A 19,346-nucleotide genomic window follows, 5' to 3' on the forward strand; every position below is an offset into this window, starting at 1 on the left:
TCTTGTCATGTGTTTAAAATGTCAGACCTTTCATTCAGAGATTTTTAAATTACGACTATGCTTTGTTGTGGATGACATTAAAGAGAGTTTAAGACTGCAACCGATATTTAAATCAACCTTTAATTAATCTTCAGGTCTTTAAAATGTCAGACAAAAGGGGAAATTGCATACCATAATACATCCTGATATGTCTTGTTTTGTTCGAGAAATATTTCATAATCAGTTCAATAGCCTAGTGACAGTTATGTATTAATTAGAAAACTTTCCAATTTACATTTTCAGTTGACAAATTACTTAGAAGTGTTGAAACTGACATTGAAACTAGTCAATATTTAGAATACCATACTCAGGTCAACACATTTGTCAGTCAGTTGATGTGAATTAATATCCTGGAGCTTTGTTTGTTTTACAGTATGTCCTCACTTATTGGATCATGCATTCAAAACATTACAATACTTTTTTATGCCTACAATTGCACGATTTTGCAACTATACTCTCCATACAGTAAACCTCAGACCAGGCTGCATCCCATATGATAGATAGATAGATACTTTATTATAAATTGGGAAATTATTTGGTCATAGCAGCAGTGATGTCAAGCATTACACATGAGTTTAAGATATTCAAAAGATGGAATTAAGATACAAATATAATTTCAAAATAACATTTACTGCAAATGTACAATACAAATTGACAATATAAAATACTGACATCTTTCGGCTAGTGTTATTTACACTGGATATAGCGTTTTCATTCATCTCCTCGTTTCTTTAATTAATTCCGAAAAGCACGAGTTTACGTTAGCGTGCTCGCATCGTGACGGGAGCTGACTGTATCTCTGTGCCGCCGACTCTCGGCAGCCACACCCTCCCATCTCCATCGGGACTGACTGTGCGTGCGTCTCCCTGTCGGGCACCCGCAGCATCAGCAACACAAAAGGGTCGGAGCTGCCGGAGCTTTACCTCAGCGCTGATCACAAGGAGGAATCGCGTTGGGGGAAAAAGGTGCTGGGATTTTTCCTTTTTTCTTCCATGTTGTTTGTCTTTTCTGCTGATTGTTTTCCATTTTCACAACGCTGATGACCTTGTCACATATCGCACCTCTCATCTCGAATTGACCCGATCGCATCTTCTGCTCCATCCTTCACAGATGTGTGTATGTGTGCGCGCAGTAAATGGGCTGGGACTTGCAATTTGATCCGATTCGAAATGCGCAAACCCGATGTCAACAAGCCAACATTGTAATTAATCGTTACAAAATAATGCTGATCAATTAATCGCTGTATGGACGTCATATGTGTCAATATATGATAAAACAAAGGCCAGATTCTTTGTTCTCCGTGCGTCTTTTATTCTGCAATTAATATGCTGTAATCCCTGTGCAGCATGCATCCACTAATCTGCCATTAACGGTTACGTATTGATCCGTGCTTTTAGGTCCATGTTGATGTAGTCTTTCACAACAGCGAACCGTGGCTTTCTCCAAACGACACACAATACAGCCTTTGAAATGACAGCATATCTGTGTCATTTGGAGAACCATGCACAGGCCATATGCTGCGGGCCTGCATGTGCGAAAAATGATATTATGGCTTCATATTTCCACGGGCAATTTAAAGGCATTTAAATCATTGCTGCATTACTGTCATCCTCAGTGGTTTCCTGTGCTGAGACATACAGTACAGGCAGGGAGAATTGATGGCAGTTTGCCAGAAATGAATTCATAGGCTGCTGGTGTTGGTTATGGTGCTGCTTTGAGTAAATTGGTCTGTTTCATTTTTTGTCTGCCCTACAGGCAAGAATATGGTATTTTAGCTATCATCTGTGATCTTTCTATTGGAAATGTGTGTGCTGATCGTTGATTTATGACATATTAAGACACACTGCTGTCATCCGGGTCTGTATTTTGCAGGGGGAAATAGGGAAGAGCTTTCATAGTAAAGACTACGTCACTGGTTCAAGAGTAGGGTTTTATACAGTACTGCAAAATCCAGCTTTATATTCATCCTGAAGGTTTCGATTCTCAAATGCACTGAGCTGCAAAGTAAACATTAAACATGTCATTAGATGGTGACTAGCCCACACTTGTTCAGAGACATCTGTGAAGGGCTTTCACAATACAAGTCTGCATCTATTTTACTTGAGTCATTTAACACCCTTTGACCTCAGATAAAGCTGCAACTATGGATTTGATTTAATCACCATGAGGCAGACCATCTCTGCCTGATTCATTGTTTTTCTGTGTCTTGAAATGTCAATTGATTTTTAATCAAATAGCCGCACATTTGACCAAAGGAATGGAAACTCCCAGCTTGTTAAAAAACCACTAACATTCAAATTGAATTCAACTGAAATACACTTTGTACAAAAAGTGCTCATTTTGTGACGCATTGGCCTAATAACTGCGTGGTTTTCATGTGAAACTGTATTTCACATAGAAACTAGCAACTAAAACTGTTAAATAACAAAATGATGAAATCTACAGTAGAGTGTAATAATCTTATCCTAAAATATTTTTTCTCCCACATTAATCCTACGTAGATTATTTTGTATACTATTATACAATATTTTCTGCTGTTAATAATACTCTATGCCGTATGTATTCCATTAAAATTGATGCTGATATCAAGATGTCAATGATGTCTTTGAGGTGAACAGGTCACCCACATTATTCCAATGTGTAAATCGTAAATAACCAGGAATTGCAGCAGGCTGTAGATCAAGCCAGCATCACTGTGATGCATCGCATGCCGGTGTATTTTTCTATTTAACGTCACTGCAAAATGAAAACCCACTACATTTAACCGTGAAATAATTACATTTTCTTTATGGTATGAACTATGTTAACATGTTATGGCCTTAATATTTTGAATGGTTTACCATAGGGCTGGTGCTGTGGCTGCTATGTTGTCACTGAGAATAGCAGGAAGTGTTTGATCCTGGCCTCTTGAAGTGAAGTCATAATGACTCTCTGCTTATCCTGTGTGAATATATGTGGATGTGAATATCTTATTGAGAGCACGTTTCTTATACTGGGGGTTACCATTTCTGCACAGAGTCAGTCAGAGGAGCATGCAGTCTGTCTTTGAAGTGCGATGCTGCTGTAATATAGGCAGCTTCCAGGTTGGTGAAGCCCCATCATTACCATATCCCTTTGAGGCTGCAGAGAGAAGCTGCCAAAACTAGGGAGTGGGGGAGCTGTCCTTATTACACATTAACACTACGCTGATGCACACAGCCAATAAGAATAAATAAGATCATAATAGGCTAGAACAGTCAAGGAACTAAACTATTTGACTTGATGTTGTATGCTGTAAAATAGTAATCACTGTAAGACCATGACATACATTTATGACCATTATATTAATAAGCAGTTGTGGTGCACCACGTTACAGACTATTGTAATCACACATGTGCATACACGGTTACTGTTAACCCACAATGAAAGCCTTTGTGTGCCTCAGCCAGAGGAAATGATGAATGCCAGTCTGTTCTCCCGCACTGACTATCTGGCGGCGGAAACAAAGTGTCACTTTGTGCCTCCTCAGCACAGCAGCGCTAACTAACAGACACAGGAGAACACCCATCTCTCCTCGCTCAGCACTAACACAGCCTCGCTGACACACCTCCTCCCCTCCGACTGTACATGTGCTTCACTCCAACACGCGTCATGAACCCACACCATCACCACTTCTCCAGAGTATGTGGCTGTGCCTTTTTAAAACTGCAATCAATATGGGAATATCGAGGGAAGTTTTCCCTGTCAGTTTCTTACACACACACACACACACACACACACACACACTCGCTCACACTCACAACTAAGGCCTCGCTGCATCTGACACCTGACTCCAGGTAATGCCCTAGATCCACAGTGACAGCAGGCAGGTGGAACGACTCATAGATACCCTCGCACACAGAGCGCCTGCACAACGGTAAGAAGGCATTCTTATACAGAAAGTTAGAAAAGTGTTAGGTAAAGCTCTCTGATGTAGTTTTTAGGATGACTTTAAATATAGCTGCCATTGATTCTTTGTGTATTTTTGACTCTATGTGCAAAACCCTTATGAACAGCTCATGTCGCAGTGGGTGATTCACTGAAGTATAAATATATACACTGCACTTGTGATATATTTATCGTTGACATCAACCAAAAATGCACAAGCTACAGTGTTAGAGATGCTCAGGTATGAGATGACAACCATTAGTGTTTGTTTGCTTGCACGCTTGAGTATTGTCTCTTAACAATTGGCTAATGTGGAAAATATAACCATGGTCATGTGATACATGGTGCGTGTCACTCTGAAATCCATTGTTTCTCCACATGCACCCTGTGGATATCTACAGAGTGGACAAATGCCAAGAACACCTTACAGTAAAATGTTTGAACAAAAATAAAACATTATATAATTTATGGAGGTTGTGTTTAGTGCAGCACAGTTGGACTGGGTCGTGTTTTGTCCTGTATTGCACTAAAAGCTAGTACTGCTGGTTGTTTATTATCCATTAACAGATTTTTACCCATGTTTGGTGGGATGGCTCAAGGATTGGCAGCGTTTGTTAGTCAAGTCATCTCGCTTTGGATTACCAGGAAAAAGGTTACATGTTTTATGAAAGTTGAATCCTACTGCAGTTGGTGATGCCCTGACTTTCTCTGTAGAACCACCAGCAGGTCCACCTTTTATTGTCAATGCTATTTTGCCACCAAAGCAAAATAGCATTGACAATAAAACCGCCTCTCCTAGAAGACATTCATAGCTTTGCTTTTAATTGTTCACATGAAAACAAAAAGTTGTGTTAAGAATGACAAAGCAAAAGCATGAGAGAGAAGATCAAACCCTGCTTAATTTCTTTCTTCCAATTAGCTGGTCAATGTCAGTTTCTGAAAGAAAAAATGGTTGAGCATAGCACCGTTATTCTAAGGAGTGGGAGGGGGGTCGGTTCTGCAGCCACTTGACCATCCAACAAGCAGTTCTGATGAAGCATGCTGACAGCTCTCATCTTGGTAATACACTTTTCCTCAGCTCTAACTGAATCTGCCGTGGGTCTGGGTCTGACATGCTGAACTCAACGTGTTCACTGACACACATGGGGCTTTGTTTTCAGCGATGCATGAACATTAGCTGTTGGGGCTTTGCTTATGTGGTATCTTTGTTCCCTTTACAATCTGAATCACGCAAAGGAGAAGGGATCTGAGAGTTATACAATATGTGGGTACCAAAATAGGCCTCTCTTGTGATTAAGATAGATACAGGCCGAGTTTGTTGTCAGCTCAATATCACTCAGTTGATCATTTTTTTGTTCCAACTGCACGTGCAAAGTCACAACACAAATGTGCAACAATTATATAATAGAATTTAAAAAACACAACAGAAAGTAAATACTAGGAAGAATGCCAGTAGAGCAGTCTCTGATATACAGTTGATTCATGAATCATTTTCAGAGATCAACACCAAGCTGCTGTAAAACTTAACTCATAAACTTGTGTGATGCAGCCTTCAGACTGCTGTTATATATATTTTTTTGTCTCACATGTATCGGGTATGTGGAACATTTACATTCAATGTGGAAATGCAATATGTATACAGTATGGACTGTGTATAGTTCCACATATTTTATTTCATTTTCCATCATTAATACATTGAAATAATTTAACTGCAGAGGTGTGTAGCATTTTCACTGTTCAGCAGGGGACATATTTCTCAGTCTGAATTGTTTTTATTCGGGCCTTTTAAATATTACCTAGAGATAGAAATGATGTGCCTTGAATGCATACAACTTACAGCGATATGTTTTTAAAAAATTAGGAATCCTTGTATCCGAAAGAGGCTATTTTTATAGCACGATAAAAAATCATAACTTACCAGTGGCGGCAGCTGGTGGCCTTCTTTCCAACATATCTGAGAGAGTACATTGTATTAGAAATTGCAATTCTATGTGTACAGCAAAACTGTTTTGTTCAAATAAATGTAGGATATTAAAAACTCTCCTGACCCTTAAACATTCTCCTGTGGGAACTACCAGCATGTCCTGACTTGCTTTACTGTCAGTTCTGTCAGCAGTATTGACTGGCTGAGATTATGATTAAACATCACACACACACACACACACACACACACACACACACACACACACACACACACACACACACACACACACACACACACACACACACACACCTCTGATATTTATTTTCCACATTTGTAAATGCCCTACCCTTTTGCATGGCATGCTCTAACACTTGGAAACTCCTTTGTTGTTCTTTGTGCTGCTCAGTGCAGCTGCTGTTGAAACACATTCATGGCTGTGACGCAGCTGACTAGTGCGTTGATCTTCGGGGAGCACAGGTCCTTGGGCAAGACACTTCACCCCAAGTTGTTCCTGTAGGGATTGTCCACAGTATTGAGCAAATATAAGTCGCTTTGGATAAAAGCTTCCAACAAGTAACATGTAATATGTACGCCAAGTGAACTATTTCAGTGTGTTTGTCGAGAGGAGGATTTGTTGGGGTGATTTTGTGTTGCCTCTCTCCTCTCCTATGGTGCCTGCTTTTACTAATATGTTGCCATGGAAACCAGAGGTTGCTCTAACTTCAGAGAAAGGTGAAGATTGGGAGAAGGAGTTGATGTTGATGAGACTATGTGGAAGTCTAGACCCTAAGAGTGACGGCGATAGTGCAGTATGGATTTCTGATAGATCATTTTAAGTGCTTTCCCCCCCCCCCCCCCATGTCACCCCTCATGCCATGCTCATGTTTCCCTCTGTGGGTGCAAATGACAGATCTAACAAACCCAAACTGTCTCTGTTCTGTATTTATTTCACCGTTTTCTCCCAAAGCAACAGCGGAGGCAGCAGCAAGGCTCTTCTGGGTAAAACAAGCATTGTGCAAAAGAACAGATCGATGCTCCCTAAGGTTTTACTGCAGTGGTGTGCAGCCGTCTCGAGCTGTGCAGCTGAAATAGGTAAACTGGAAAACGGCTCCGCCAAGTCCGTCTGTCTGCTTTGTCAGCAAGCTACTTGTGCTGTGAGGTTATGGCATTTAACCGCTACAACACTAAGCCATGCCTTTGGAATTTGATATTTGTTTGGTGCAGAGATGTGACACCATCCAAAAGATGTTGAGCTGTTGGACCGTTTCCAGAGCGCAGCATCGTGTTATGCCGCTGCCATACTTTGATGCAGCTGTATCCTTGTCAAAGGCTTCTCTCTGCTTCTGTAGAGCACATGGCTGCTCTTCGTGCTTCTCTCATCCCATGTCTAGCTGCTCCTCAAGTCGGTCCGCTGCAGCAAATGGACTGCAAACACACTCAAGTACACAAAATAACACGGCACTCACTGACCTCTTATCACACTTGCTCAACATCAAGACTTGCAGCCAAGCCCAGTGAACACGGGAAAATAAACAAAACAAGAATCCACAATATCTCTCTTTACACCAGCAGACACAATCAAATACTGTCTGTGTTCCAACACCCGATTACCAAACATGCTTGTTCGCTCCTTGTTCTACGCTGGCTGGACAAAGAGCCTTTATTGGGGCGAGACATTTCTGAGAGAGTCTGTCCGGCTCTGTCCCCGTGAGGAAGGAAGCCCACGGCATGCTGATCCCACTGGAGACAGCAGGCCTCTCTCTGTCTCTCTCAGTACTGTCTCTCGCTCTCTGGTTTATTCTGCCGCAGCCGGCATTGTGTTTTCACACGACACACATTTCCTGCTTTACATCAGAAAAACCTCTGGCTCGGCCAACATGCTGCAGACAAGTGTGTGAGGAGGCAGTCTTTGATTTTTGGTTCCTGTCAGTTAACAAAAAAGTAAATAAGAGCTGTTTTTTGTTGTTATTCCTGCTGTGGACCTTTTATAATTAGACCTTGCTAAAGATCATCCAGTTTCCGGCATAAGTTTCTTACTTTTATTGGTCACTATGGAACCTTTTGTGTCCAAGCTGTATTATGTTCATATGTGAAGTTTACTTTTTTGTCAAATTTTGCATCAACAAGGCAAAACCAAGTGGCTTCAAGGGACTTATTTTGCTTTAAAAACAGCAGAGGCTTTATTTAGCCATATACATGCTTAAGACAATGAGCCATTCTGCAAGAGCTTTAATAATGATGCCAAGAGAGAATGGAGAGCATAAAAAAGTCCATCTGCAGCTCCCCTAACTCTGTAAACATTCAGGGCCTTTTCCTGATCTCTCATGTGTCTCTTCTCAAATCAAACTTCATCTCTCACACTTTAACCCTCTGTCAGAAACAACAATAACAGCATCCACATGCTCACCTCCTTCTTCTCTCACCACAGCCAAGGTGTGCTGTGACCATGGCAACGGACGCCACGGAAACTAAGCACGAGATGCTTTTAGAGGTAACCGAATCCAAAGGCCCAGGTAAACAGGAAAAAAGGAGTTATTTTCAGCGTCATCTTAAAGAGACAGTGTATCAAAGTGGATTCATCGGTTTGATGCGTTCTGTTGTCTCTTTAAGAACTGCATGGTGTGGTGTTGGGTTTGATTCAACCTTTACATGCGAGTGGTGTGCTGTGTCCACGTTGATGACTTCTTTGATCTCCTTCAGCTATACTTCTTTTTAAGTGATCGGTAGTGTGAAAACAAGAAAAACACACAAAGAGTATTATGTCCCTTAAATTAAGTTAGTGTTATGATGCTTGTTTTTTGAGCTAACAGGCTGCTGTTGTTTTATATTTTGAACTGACAGATATTAAAGCGTTTTTAATCCTTTAACTCTGCTAGAAAGCCAAAAAAGAGTATTTCAAAATGTTAAACTAAAGGAAATGTATTCCTTGTGTGAATTATATTTAGCTGTTTGCCTTAATATCAGAACATTGCGCTGTTGCATCGTGTGCATCTCAAATAACTTGTTTATTTCCACTTTAAGTTGCGTTTACCAGATGTGAAATATTCTCCTGAGAACCAGGATCAAAACACACTGCTCCGCAAGAACACAGGAAGTAAATGTTAACCTCAGTGTTTGGTTGGGTGCTGCTCTGTAGAGTGCTGCTGCTGCTGAGTCGTCTACACGGCATAAAAAAATTGTCCTTTCTCGTTTCATGCATGAGTGGGTGAGCATGCCCACGGCAGTGCATTATGGGCTTCGGATCAGAGTAGAAACACTGGACGGGCACTGACGCTGGAAGAGCATTCTGCAGGGAAGCGGACCATCTGGGTCACACCAGAATATCCCTCACTGCACTGAGACAGAATTTCAACATGGGTTTTTAGTAGCTACAAATATTTCTCAATTAAAAAAAAAAAAAACACAACATTTTGATAATGGAGAGCAGTTTCAATTGAAAGAGTCAAATACATGATTTCCTAAAGATTTGTAATAAATATCAAGTCCTTCTTTAAACTTAAATCTGAGGAAACCAACTAATAGCTAACCCACATTTATGAGCTCTTAAATCTGATGTTAACATCAAGGTCTTCAATATTTATGAGCTATTGTGAAGAGACAGGTCTCCTCACCACGCTGTAATCAGAATTTATTGATTCCTGAGTAATATAAAAGCTGAACTGCAGGATTATCCATAATTACCCAGAATTGCACGTCATTGTTGGACAAACAACTTCTTGATGAATCAAAAGAAGAATCAATTGATCATGAAATCAATCATTACTACAAATATAAGTTAAATTGTAAACCTTAATGTGACTTTTTGTCTGAGATTTAGCATCAGATGTGTGAATTAGGACCGATATGCAGCCACCGTTAGCATCCTGTTAGATTAGACTAGAAACAGGGAAATGGATAACATAGCTCTGTCAACAAATAGCCAAATCTACCAGCATCTCTAAAAGTGAAGACCAAACCTCTAATCAGTACAAAACAGTTGTAAAAACAATACGTTTTAGTTTAACTGGGGTTAGGTGCTGGATTATTTCTGGGTTGGGAGCAGCACATAACTCCACAGTCGAACCGCGATTTGTCGTATTTAAGCATTGGATTTTGGATTGAACAAAAAATATATATCAACATTTATGAAGTAGTAAGATACTCTTCTCAAAACATATGACGGTGTCTTCAAAATGAGATATCTGTATTTGTCCCATTCTAAGATGTTGCCTTTTGTACAGATACAGTGTTTTTGTGTAACATGTATTTGCGTATTGGCAGAGACTATTGATTTCTATTGATTGTCTGAGTGACACTCCTAGAAAACAAAAACTGTTATTTTTAATTCATCTTAGTCTGCTTCTCATAAAGCAATACAACAATAGACACATACAAACACTTCCCACTCTGTCCTTAAAGTCCTATCTTTCTCAGTTTACAAATACATACCAAGCACTTAAACTCTCCCACGCAAAAAAATAAAGAATTGAGGCTCTACGTGGGGAAATTAGTTTACTGTATCATTTCCCATGATGCCTCTGGTACAGTGAGCAGCATGCAAAGTGAAATCCCACACCAGTTGCTACTTATAGCTCTGAAAGTGATACCCACAGAGGCCTGAGAATGCCTGTCTGCACAGTGGTGTAGAGTAGCTGTGTAGCTCTGTAACCTCACCCTCTTAGTTCATGCAGGGGATCTCCACGAGTACACAGACAAAAACAAAACACACAGAGACTTACATAGACACACAAACACCCTTTATTACATTTAATTGAGATAAAAGATATCTGTTTAAATTTTTCTAGTGACATCATGTCAACAAATCTCCTCTTTGGAATCCCAAGGAAAGATTAGAGCGATGCTTTTCCCTTCACACAAGGGAAAGTTTAGCTTATGTGTAAGAGTTTATCACTTTGAAATAGGATAAGCAAATAGAAATAGCATTCAAAAGTCCAAAAGTTTCATTACTTTTGTTCACAACTTCCTCATCAACCAGCATTTACGGGATTTTAAGTTGGCTGCTCTGCTTTATTGCATAGGTCAGTACACGTGTAGTGATTAGCAGTGATATGTGTCATTAAGTCATAATAAAGGTTTACACCCTTTAGTGTTGCATTAGATAACACACTTGTACCACCTGGAGAGGAGTTATCTATTGAGGTGATGCAGTTAAAGCGTGATAAACCACATTTAACCTCAACTTCTTGGGTTGTGTGGGATGATTCTATAGATGTCATATGGGTTTTCACTCTCAGGACCAATCATGGATTTGAATGCTTTCAGTCAGTAATCAGGGATTTGTCCACCATTTCTCTAAAGCTGCTACTGCTGTGTGGGTGCTCCCTTTTTCTGAGTGTTGTTTATCTTTCCCACTTCCTTTTGAACACGAGTAAGTACGAGCCAAGGTTTTCTTCTCATTCCATCTGCTATTTTGATTTATTTTCTTCAAATAAAATCAATTGCATTTCATTATCCACACACACGCATACAAAAACACGCCCATAGGCACCGTCATGTTCCTTATCTAGCTGGGGATATAAAGATTGATGATCTGATTGCTTTGAGCTGTGGTTGTCATCTGTTTTATTTCGCCCACAGAGAGAAGACGACAGGGCAAATTCCAGCCCTTCAGACGGCTCTTCGGGAAAAAGAAGAAGAGGGAGGCCAAAGGGGGCTTTGATGGAGCAGAGCTAAAGGCGAGTTTTTCTACCGGGGAAGTGTGCAATGGAGTTGTATCTGACAATGAGGAGTCCAGTCAAAATCTGAGGTAACTAAGTTTCATTTTTGCACATATTTGTCTTAGTCATTCATAATGAAACAAAGCTTGTGCCTTTGTCATTGTATTACAAACGCTGCAATCACAGGTCTTATTAATATTACGGCCTACAGAGGAAGTTACACACATCTGATTAAAGAAACTTAGTTCATTCGTTTTCTTTTACTTCCAATAAAGGAATAAACCCATTCTGCAAGCTGTGGTTGCATAATATGTAGAGATAAGGGTGAGGCTCTGTAAAATGACAGCCCAAAGTGAGACCAGCCTTTAATCGATGTGCTAAAACTGCTGGTGTGTAAAGAAGGTCTTTAAATTCTTTGTGTGAATTGATTTAAGGAGAGCTCACTTATGACATGAAATAAATGAATGACTAGCAGTAATGACACATTGCAACACTGAAGAAATTCTTATTCTTCTGCAGGGAGTTGAATCCCATTGGATCACGAGCCCTCTCACACGACAGCATCTTCATTCCCGAGGAGCCGGCGACCGAGGCTGGTCTAGATCACAGCATGTCCCAGGAAAACGTCTCGGATAAAGTCAGGAATTTGCAGGTGGGCCTTGTGGTGGTGTGCACTAAATTTCTGAGCAGTTATTTTTCAGTCTACATCCATAACATGTTTCCTTTTTCTGTTGGTCAAACAGAAGCAGATAGCACAAGGTATAAAGTTTGGCCAGAGACCTCCTTCTTTAAGGAAAAGTGAAGGGGATGAGGGAAGTTCGGATGAGGAAGAGGTTCCCCGGAGTCCTCTGAAGGTTCTGGCCCAGGTAGAAGTCGGCCAGCCAAACACAGAGCCAAAGGTAATAGCTTATTAACTTATTTATGCATTCTGATGACAATTTGGTTCAGTGTTTAAAGGAGAACTCCACAGATTTTGCACACCACAGTAACAGGTCATGTAGAGTACTAATGCATGCGTGGAAAAAGTTGTATAAAGCCTTTTGTGGCTCCAGGGGGAGCTGCGCATTTTCTGATGTTTTCAAGTGTTGTCATTTATTTGATGATGTATTGTAAATAAAAAAAGAAATATGGCAGAGCTGCGGGGAGTGAGATATCATTCAGTGAAAAGCCTTGGATATTTTCTGGGGTAACAGGAATTAATGAGATAAAAACTTGAGTACTTCCTTTTTGCTAATCCAGTTGCAAAGTACAATTTGCTAAGGTCATCCACTGCATAAAAACACAGCATCTATAGTGTGAGGAGGTTGATCCTATATTTGTGACTTTTGTTTCAGAAGATTTCTGAGTTTCTTCTTGCAAATGTACAACCTTTACCTTGGTATTCTTTCTTCTAGTTTGATCCTTATCCCTGCTTTAAGCTATGTTAGCTGCTAGCATAATCACCCAAATCTTGACATATCAGCACAGTTAGGGCGGTGGTGGCGAAGTCCATAGGGGGTTGGCCTGGGAACTGGAAGGTCACCAGTTCAAGTCCCCGAAAGACCTAGTGCCACCGAGGTGTCCCTGAGCAAGACACTGGTTACCTACACTGCTCCCCGGGCGCCGTACATAATGGCAGCCCACTGCTCCTAACACTAGGATGGGTCAAATGCAGAGACCGCATTTCGTTGTCCTAGTACTTGTACTCTGTGCAATGACAATAAAGTTGAATCTTCATCTTCATCTTCTTCTTCACAGTTGCCTTTTGGGTGTAGGCACAATGTGTTGATGAGGAAAAAGAAGACAATCATTTCAAAAATACATTATCTTCAATTGGATTGAATCATAATGTATCCTTTGTTTTACAATCCAAGTCTGACTGTTTCATAATATGAGTGCAATGCATAACTGGCAGATTGAATGCATTTTAGTTTTTAATAAAAGCTGTTTTTGTGACAAAAGCCGGTCCAGGGGGCTCATCAAGCCGGAGCGCACAGCACCCCGGTGAAGTCACTGAGGTCCAAACGATTTCTTTCGCCCACTGGTACCATCGAGTCCATCAATCTTGATGCTGTTCCACAGTCTATTCCTCGCCTAGACAACACCGCTGCCAAGCATAAACTGTCAGTCAAACCGAAAAACCAGAGGATTTCCCGCAAACACAGACGGTTTACACAGGTGAGCAACTACAGTCAACAGTCTACCCTCAGATGGGTATAAGCATGTTTTGGGTTTATTTTTGCGACATTTTATACCCTTTCTTGGGGTTAAGAAAATAGGAGCTAATCTTATTTATACATTCCCAGGACCTCCAGGAAGTTGATATTCCTGGTGTGGTGCAAGAGGACCTGGAAGCAGCAGGCGTCTCCACAGATGACCAACGCAGAGCATCTGTCGAGTCCCTGGAAAGCTTCAAGAGACAGAGACTCCATGAGGAGGAGAGACAGGAGACGAGGAGGAGGAGGGAGCTGGAGGAGCAGAGGCGACAACAGGAGGAGGAGGAGAGGAGAAAGAGAGCAGCAGAGGAGCTGAGGATGCGTCAACTAGAGGAGGAGAGGTGTCGTAAACAGCAGGAGGAAGAAGAGCGAAAGTTTAGAGAAGAGGCAGAGTGGAGGAGGATTGAAGAGGAGAGAAGAATTAAAGAGGAAGAGGAAAAGAGGCGACGAGAAGAGGAAGAGCGGATGCGAATGGAAGAAGAGGAAAGGAAGATGCGGGAGGAGGACGAACGCCAACAGCGTGAGGAGGAGGAGAGGAGACGAATTCAGGAGCAGAGGAGGAAGCAGAAGGAGGAGGAAGAAGCAAAGAAGCAGCAGGAGCTCGAGGCTGAGAGGAAGAGGAAGCTAAGAGAGGAGGAAGAGGAGAGGAAGAAAAAGGAGGAAGCGAAGAAGCTGAGGTTGCAGGAGATTGAAGAAAATAAAAAGTTGGAAACAGAGAGAATGAGGAAGGAGGAGGAGGAGCAGAGGAAGGCTGAGGAGATGCGCTGGAGGGAGATGGAGGAGAGACAGAGGCCTTTCTCTTTCAAAGTTTCCTCTGGAGAAAAACAGATTTTGTTCCAGAAGGTCAACCTGACGCCTGTCACCCCGGCGTCCAGCTACCAGAGCAGTGCTGCCTCTGAGCAAAGAGAGAGCTCTTCCTCATCTGAAGGACCAGAATCCCCTAACCTGCCAACGTCACCATTCGTCCCCCACACAGCCATCCTAGTGACGGGCGCCCAGCTCTGTGGGACGGCTGTCAATATGGACCAGATCAAAGACAGCGCCTGCAAGTCTCTGCTGGGTTTGGGAGAGGACAGAAAGGCCCAGGGAACACCGCCGACCAAGAGCAAGACTTCACCGGACCGCAAGTCTGGCAAAACCAAGTCCCTCAACGAGTCCTCTCTCTCTACAGACCAGTCCGTCTTGGCAGAATGGGTGAGCATCAGATCAAAGATATTCAAGGGGGTGGAGGAGGGGAAATACGACGAACACTCAGAGTCGAGCAAGACCCAGCCTCATCCCAGCAGTGAAGACTCGCCTGCGTTCTCCCACACCAACCTCAGGAAGACCATGTCTGCCAGCGCCAAGTTCTCTATCACTCCTGCGAAGAAGAAGTTTGGAGATTCAAACAGAAACTCTGAGGTGTTTGGTGCCGAGGAAAAGGAAGCAGGAGAGGAGGGTACTTCGTCTGAAAGCCCCATCCCAGCCTCCCCGGCTCAAACCAGCAAACCTCAGAACAGGACGAGTAAAACTGTACGAATCGTAGAAAGAGGGTCAGAGGAATGTATGTTTGCCAAAGACCTCCCCTCTTTCCTAGTTCCTAGCCCTGGAGCTAAAACTGAGGCAGTAGAGTTAAAGAGCAGGGGTCACAGTGAGACCGGGGTGTCTGAAAGTGGAGAGGAGGGAGAGGAGCTAGGCCAGGACAGCGAGGACAATCCTTCACCTTTCGGCATAAAGCTGAGGAGGACAAACTTTTCCCTCCGCTTTCACAGCGAACAGTCCACTGAGAAAAGGAAGAAGCGGTACAGTGCCGGGGACAGCTTTGACGGCGTCCCTTCACCTCTCACCCCCATGGAGCCAGACTCTGACACTTCCTCTGTCTTTTCTGACAAATCCACTAGCCCATCATCTCCGCAGAAAGAAGGCGCGGTGTGCAAGTACTTACACGCATCTGCCTCCCCCGCTGCGCCTCGGGCTAAACCTGGAAAGTCTTCCAGCACCAGCGCACACAGAGAAGGAGAGAAAGTGCTTTCCAAGCCACCCATCTACAGAAGACCAACCACGTCACCTAAACCTAGTGGAGCCGTCCCCACCCCTCCCCCATCGCCGCTGCCTAAGGAGGTCCATGGGCCCCCCATTGAGGCTGTGATCCAGAGGACAGGGGCTGCAGAGTCGTCCAGGCAAGAGCAGACCGTCAGGAGCGAGGAACACTCAGCGGTGGCCCAGCTTCATCGCAGCAGCCAAAGCCAGGTCCGAGAGGAGGAGGAGCCGAAGGAGAAGAGATCCTTCTTCCCCTCCATCAACATCCCCTGGAGAGAGAAGACCGACAAGAAGGCGGAGCTCATCAAGAGAGGTCAAGCACTATAGTTCATTTTTTTTTAGCAAACATATAGAGCCTCTGCATTGATTAGTGTTATAGTTTGCTATCATGGGAAATATGTGTTTTAGTTTTTCTTGACACAAGTAAGACAAGAAAAGAGCTGCAATTAACAAGTATTTAATTATTGTTCAATTGGTTTTTTTTCTTTATTCATTGTTTTGTCTTTAAAATATATCAGAAATAGTAAAAAATATCCATCCCAGTTTCAACAAAGTCCAAGATGGTGTCCTTAAATATCTAGTTTTTTCAGTCCAGAATGAGAACAGTCTTTATACAACCTTTTCATACATGAGATATTCAGTTTTATATGATATAAAGCACGTGAAATCTATGTTTGCAATAGTATTTAGAAAATGCTATATTCATCAGCGTTTTGGCAATGTGTTCTTCCATGTTTGCCTGGTAAATTACTTATTACTTATTTATCAGGCACTTATCCAAATAGATGGCTTTTATTTTTCTGCAGATTTGACAAATTGTTACAGCTCCAGCTTAGATGATAAATACTACTCTAATATCTGTACAGCTTTTATAAAATAAAATAAAGAGTTCTGTTGAACTAATTACGAACACTGTTTTGCCTCATGTAATGTATTATTATTCCTTTGTTTTGCTGCAGAAAAACCATCCCTTCAGAGCAGGCACTCACTGGACAGTTCAAAGGTCCAGGAGAAGGAGACGGGGCCCTTATGGATCACACTGGCTCTGCAGAAGCAGAAGGGCTTCAGAGAGCAGCAGCAGAACAGAGATGAGCGCCGCAGCCACAGGGAGGCCAAACTGGCTGAAAAACAGGCTAAAGACAGAGACAGTGTATGTGCCCCAGGCTGGCTCTTTACACATGTTGGATTCTTTCTGACATTCACATTATCTTGCAGTATTCGTCTGCTCATATGGTCTCGCATCTCGTCTGCAGGTGACGCTGGTGAGCCCCACAGAAAGCAGAGGAAGCAGCAGCACAAGTCCTTCCTCTAAACCCCAGACCCCAGAAGAGCCTAAGAGACCCGACAGCCTCCTGGGACGGTTTGAGCGGCGAGAACACCTGAAAAAAGCCAACACTTTACCCAGCTCTGTCACAGGTAAGACCTGCACGTCTAAGCATAGAGAAAAAAGATATATACTGCAGTTATGATTATTTCAGTACATTTTCCTCATTTATTTGGATAGAAATAATATGTATATGAAAAAAAATGAAAAGATTACTGATATCAGATTCAGCCAGAAATAATTTTTTTCCAAATTAAAACTTTTAGGTATTTCAACAATGTATCAATTTTTTAAAAAGTATTTCAAATTAGAATAGAGCTGCAACAATTACTCAATTTTTAGATTGACAAGAATTGAGAATTAAGAAATCACTAATTGATCATTGGTGATTTTTCAACTTTGAGTTCCCATTATAGTTAAGTGAATATTTTGGGGTTTATGACAGATAGCTTGTCCAACAAGACCTCAGTTTGGGCTCTAGGAAATTGTGGAGAGCATTGCTCAAAGGTTTCAGATGTTTTAAAGACTATTTACTGTATATTGAAAAGATCATCTGCTTACTTATGGTAATGCAGATGACAGCTGCAGCTAATTCAGTTTCCTTTAACCACTTAATAAACTGAGCATAAAAAGACTTTGTGGTATAATAAAAAGATGTGTAACTTCTGTCCTTGATATGTTGTCCCAGTTGAGATTGCAGACTCTACACCGTCGCCCCCTGCTGTCAAGGAGGTGTCAAAGCGCTTCCCCTCCAGTGACTCTCCGCAGGTCTCCACAGAGCCGGCCTGGCTGGCCCTGGCCAAGAGAAAGGCCAAAGCCTGGAGCGACTGTCCTCAGATCATAAAATAACATCCCACTGGACTCTGGCGTGCATTGGGACTGCACACTGCCCCCGGACTCTAAAGCACCTGAAGTCACCATCACCTGCCTCCCCCCCCTTCCATGAAAACCCTCCTGACTGTGAAACAAGTATAGTCCTCCATTACCTCTTAACCCCACACACACTGGCTGGTACTATTATCATGTTAAAGTGCGCTTCACATTTAAATACTCCAAATCGATCGCACAGATATATGTAGACAATTGTTGCGCGCATGCACATTCTGTAAACAAACACAAAATATATGTGGCAGTCCGGGGGGCAAGAGCCAATCAATCACAACTGGCCATTGCAATAGCCAACCCCCATTTTTTTTTTTTTGTAGCCAACTGTGTCACAATGGTTGTAAATAAATCATTTGCTTGTGAAAAGGTAAACACTTCTTTAGCGGAGAGGTGAAACTCTGACATATGACAGTGTTTAATCAACAGAGGGTAACTGTCTGAATTGTTTTTAAGGGCTACCAGTAACAATAAACCGACACAACCCTGTTGGATCTGCTTTTTGACGTCTGATGGAAGTGTTACAGTTGTTGGTATTATTTATGTGAAGCAGCAGATTTATCTATGTTGAAACGATACTGTATCTTCTCTCTGAGCCTTGTTGGTCATGTACAAAAGAAGCCTTTCTCTCTCTCTCTTTTTCTACTCATACTGGAAACCTTAGCATAACAATTCACACTGTGTCCGTGATGACTGTGATAGCTGTCCAAGAGGCTATTGTACCATTTTGCCATTATAAAGTAACCTTAAATCTGTCATTATCACACGGTGGGTGCACCTAAACACAGCACTGAAGACCAAAAGTGTTACTGGGCATTTACAGTGAACTGCACATGATCCTCCCCACAGCTGTGTGATGACGTGGTTTGGATTTCTTTGCTTTGCTAATGGAAACAGACACAACACCTGCTTGCTGTAACATACAATTCTTGTAGCTGTCCTACCGCAACACACTAGTGTTTGTAGGCTTACGCCATCACTTCCTCGTAAATGTGATATGATCTTACACGATATTGTAAGCATCTCCTAATATGAAAAAAAAAAAAGAATCCTCCAGCTTTCTCATTTCCTATCACAAACTAAATGATCTGTATGTATGTAAGTATGAACTGTACGGAAGTCAAAGGCGTCTCAAGAGCTTCGGTCCGAAAGAGTCACTTTGTCATTTTGTTTCTAACGGTCGTGGTCGTGCACAATAGTGTAGTGTACGCAGTGTTAAATGTAACAAGAAAAATGTTTGGTATTATTTGCACTTTTTTCCCACTTAAGAAATATTCATGAGAAAATTCCTAAAGAAACACAAAATGTTATGAATAATGTAAATTAAATACTGATGTCTGAACTGAAAGACTCATTATTTCCCTGAGCTTTAATTAAAGTTGATTTCCCAAAGCACCCAC

At 41.9% G+C, this 19,346-nt stretch overlaps 1 protein-coding gene across 1 annotated transcript; it reads left to right on the top strand.

Moving 5' to 3' along the window:
• Window positions 1-880: 880 nt before the first annotated feature.
• cracd (capping protein inhibiting regulator of actin dynamics) lies at window positions 881-19,274 on the top strand. The gene is made up of 9 exons (XM_063890640.1): window positions 881-1,004; window positions 11,447-11,615; window positions 12,046-12,178; window positions 12,270-12,425; window positions 13,468-13,683; window positions 13,812-16,053; window positions 16,700-16,890; window positions 16,994-17,156; window positions 17,753-19,274. Exons 3-9 carry the CDS (start codon window positions 12,137-12,139, stop codon window positions 17,911-17,913), a joined length of 3,171 nt encoding a protein of 1,056 aa, XP_063746710.1. The 5' UTR covers window positions 881-1,004; window positions 11,447-11,615; window positions 12,046-12,136; the 3' UTR covers window positions 17,914-19,274.
• The last annotated feature ends 72 nt before the right edge of the window (window positions 19,275-19,346 follow it).

This window comes from Eleginops maclovinus, chromosome 9 (assembly GCF_036324505.1).
Source record: "Eleginops maclovinus isolate JMC-PN-2008 ecotype Puerto Natales chromosome 9, JC_Emac_rtc_rv5, whole genome shotgun sequence".
In the NCBI taxonomy this organism is placed as follows: domain Eukaryota; kingdom Metazoa; phylum Chordata; class Actinopteri; order Perciformes; family Eleginopidae; genus Eleginops; species Eleginops maclovinus.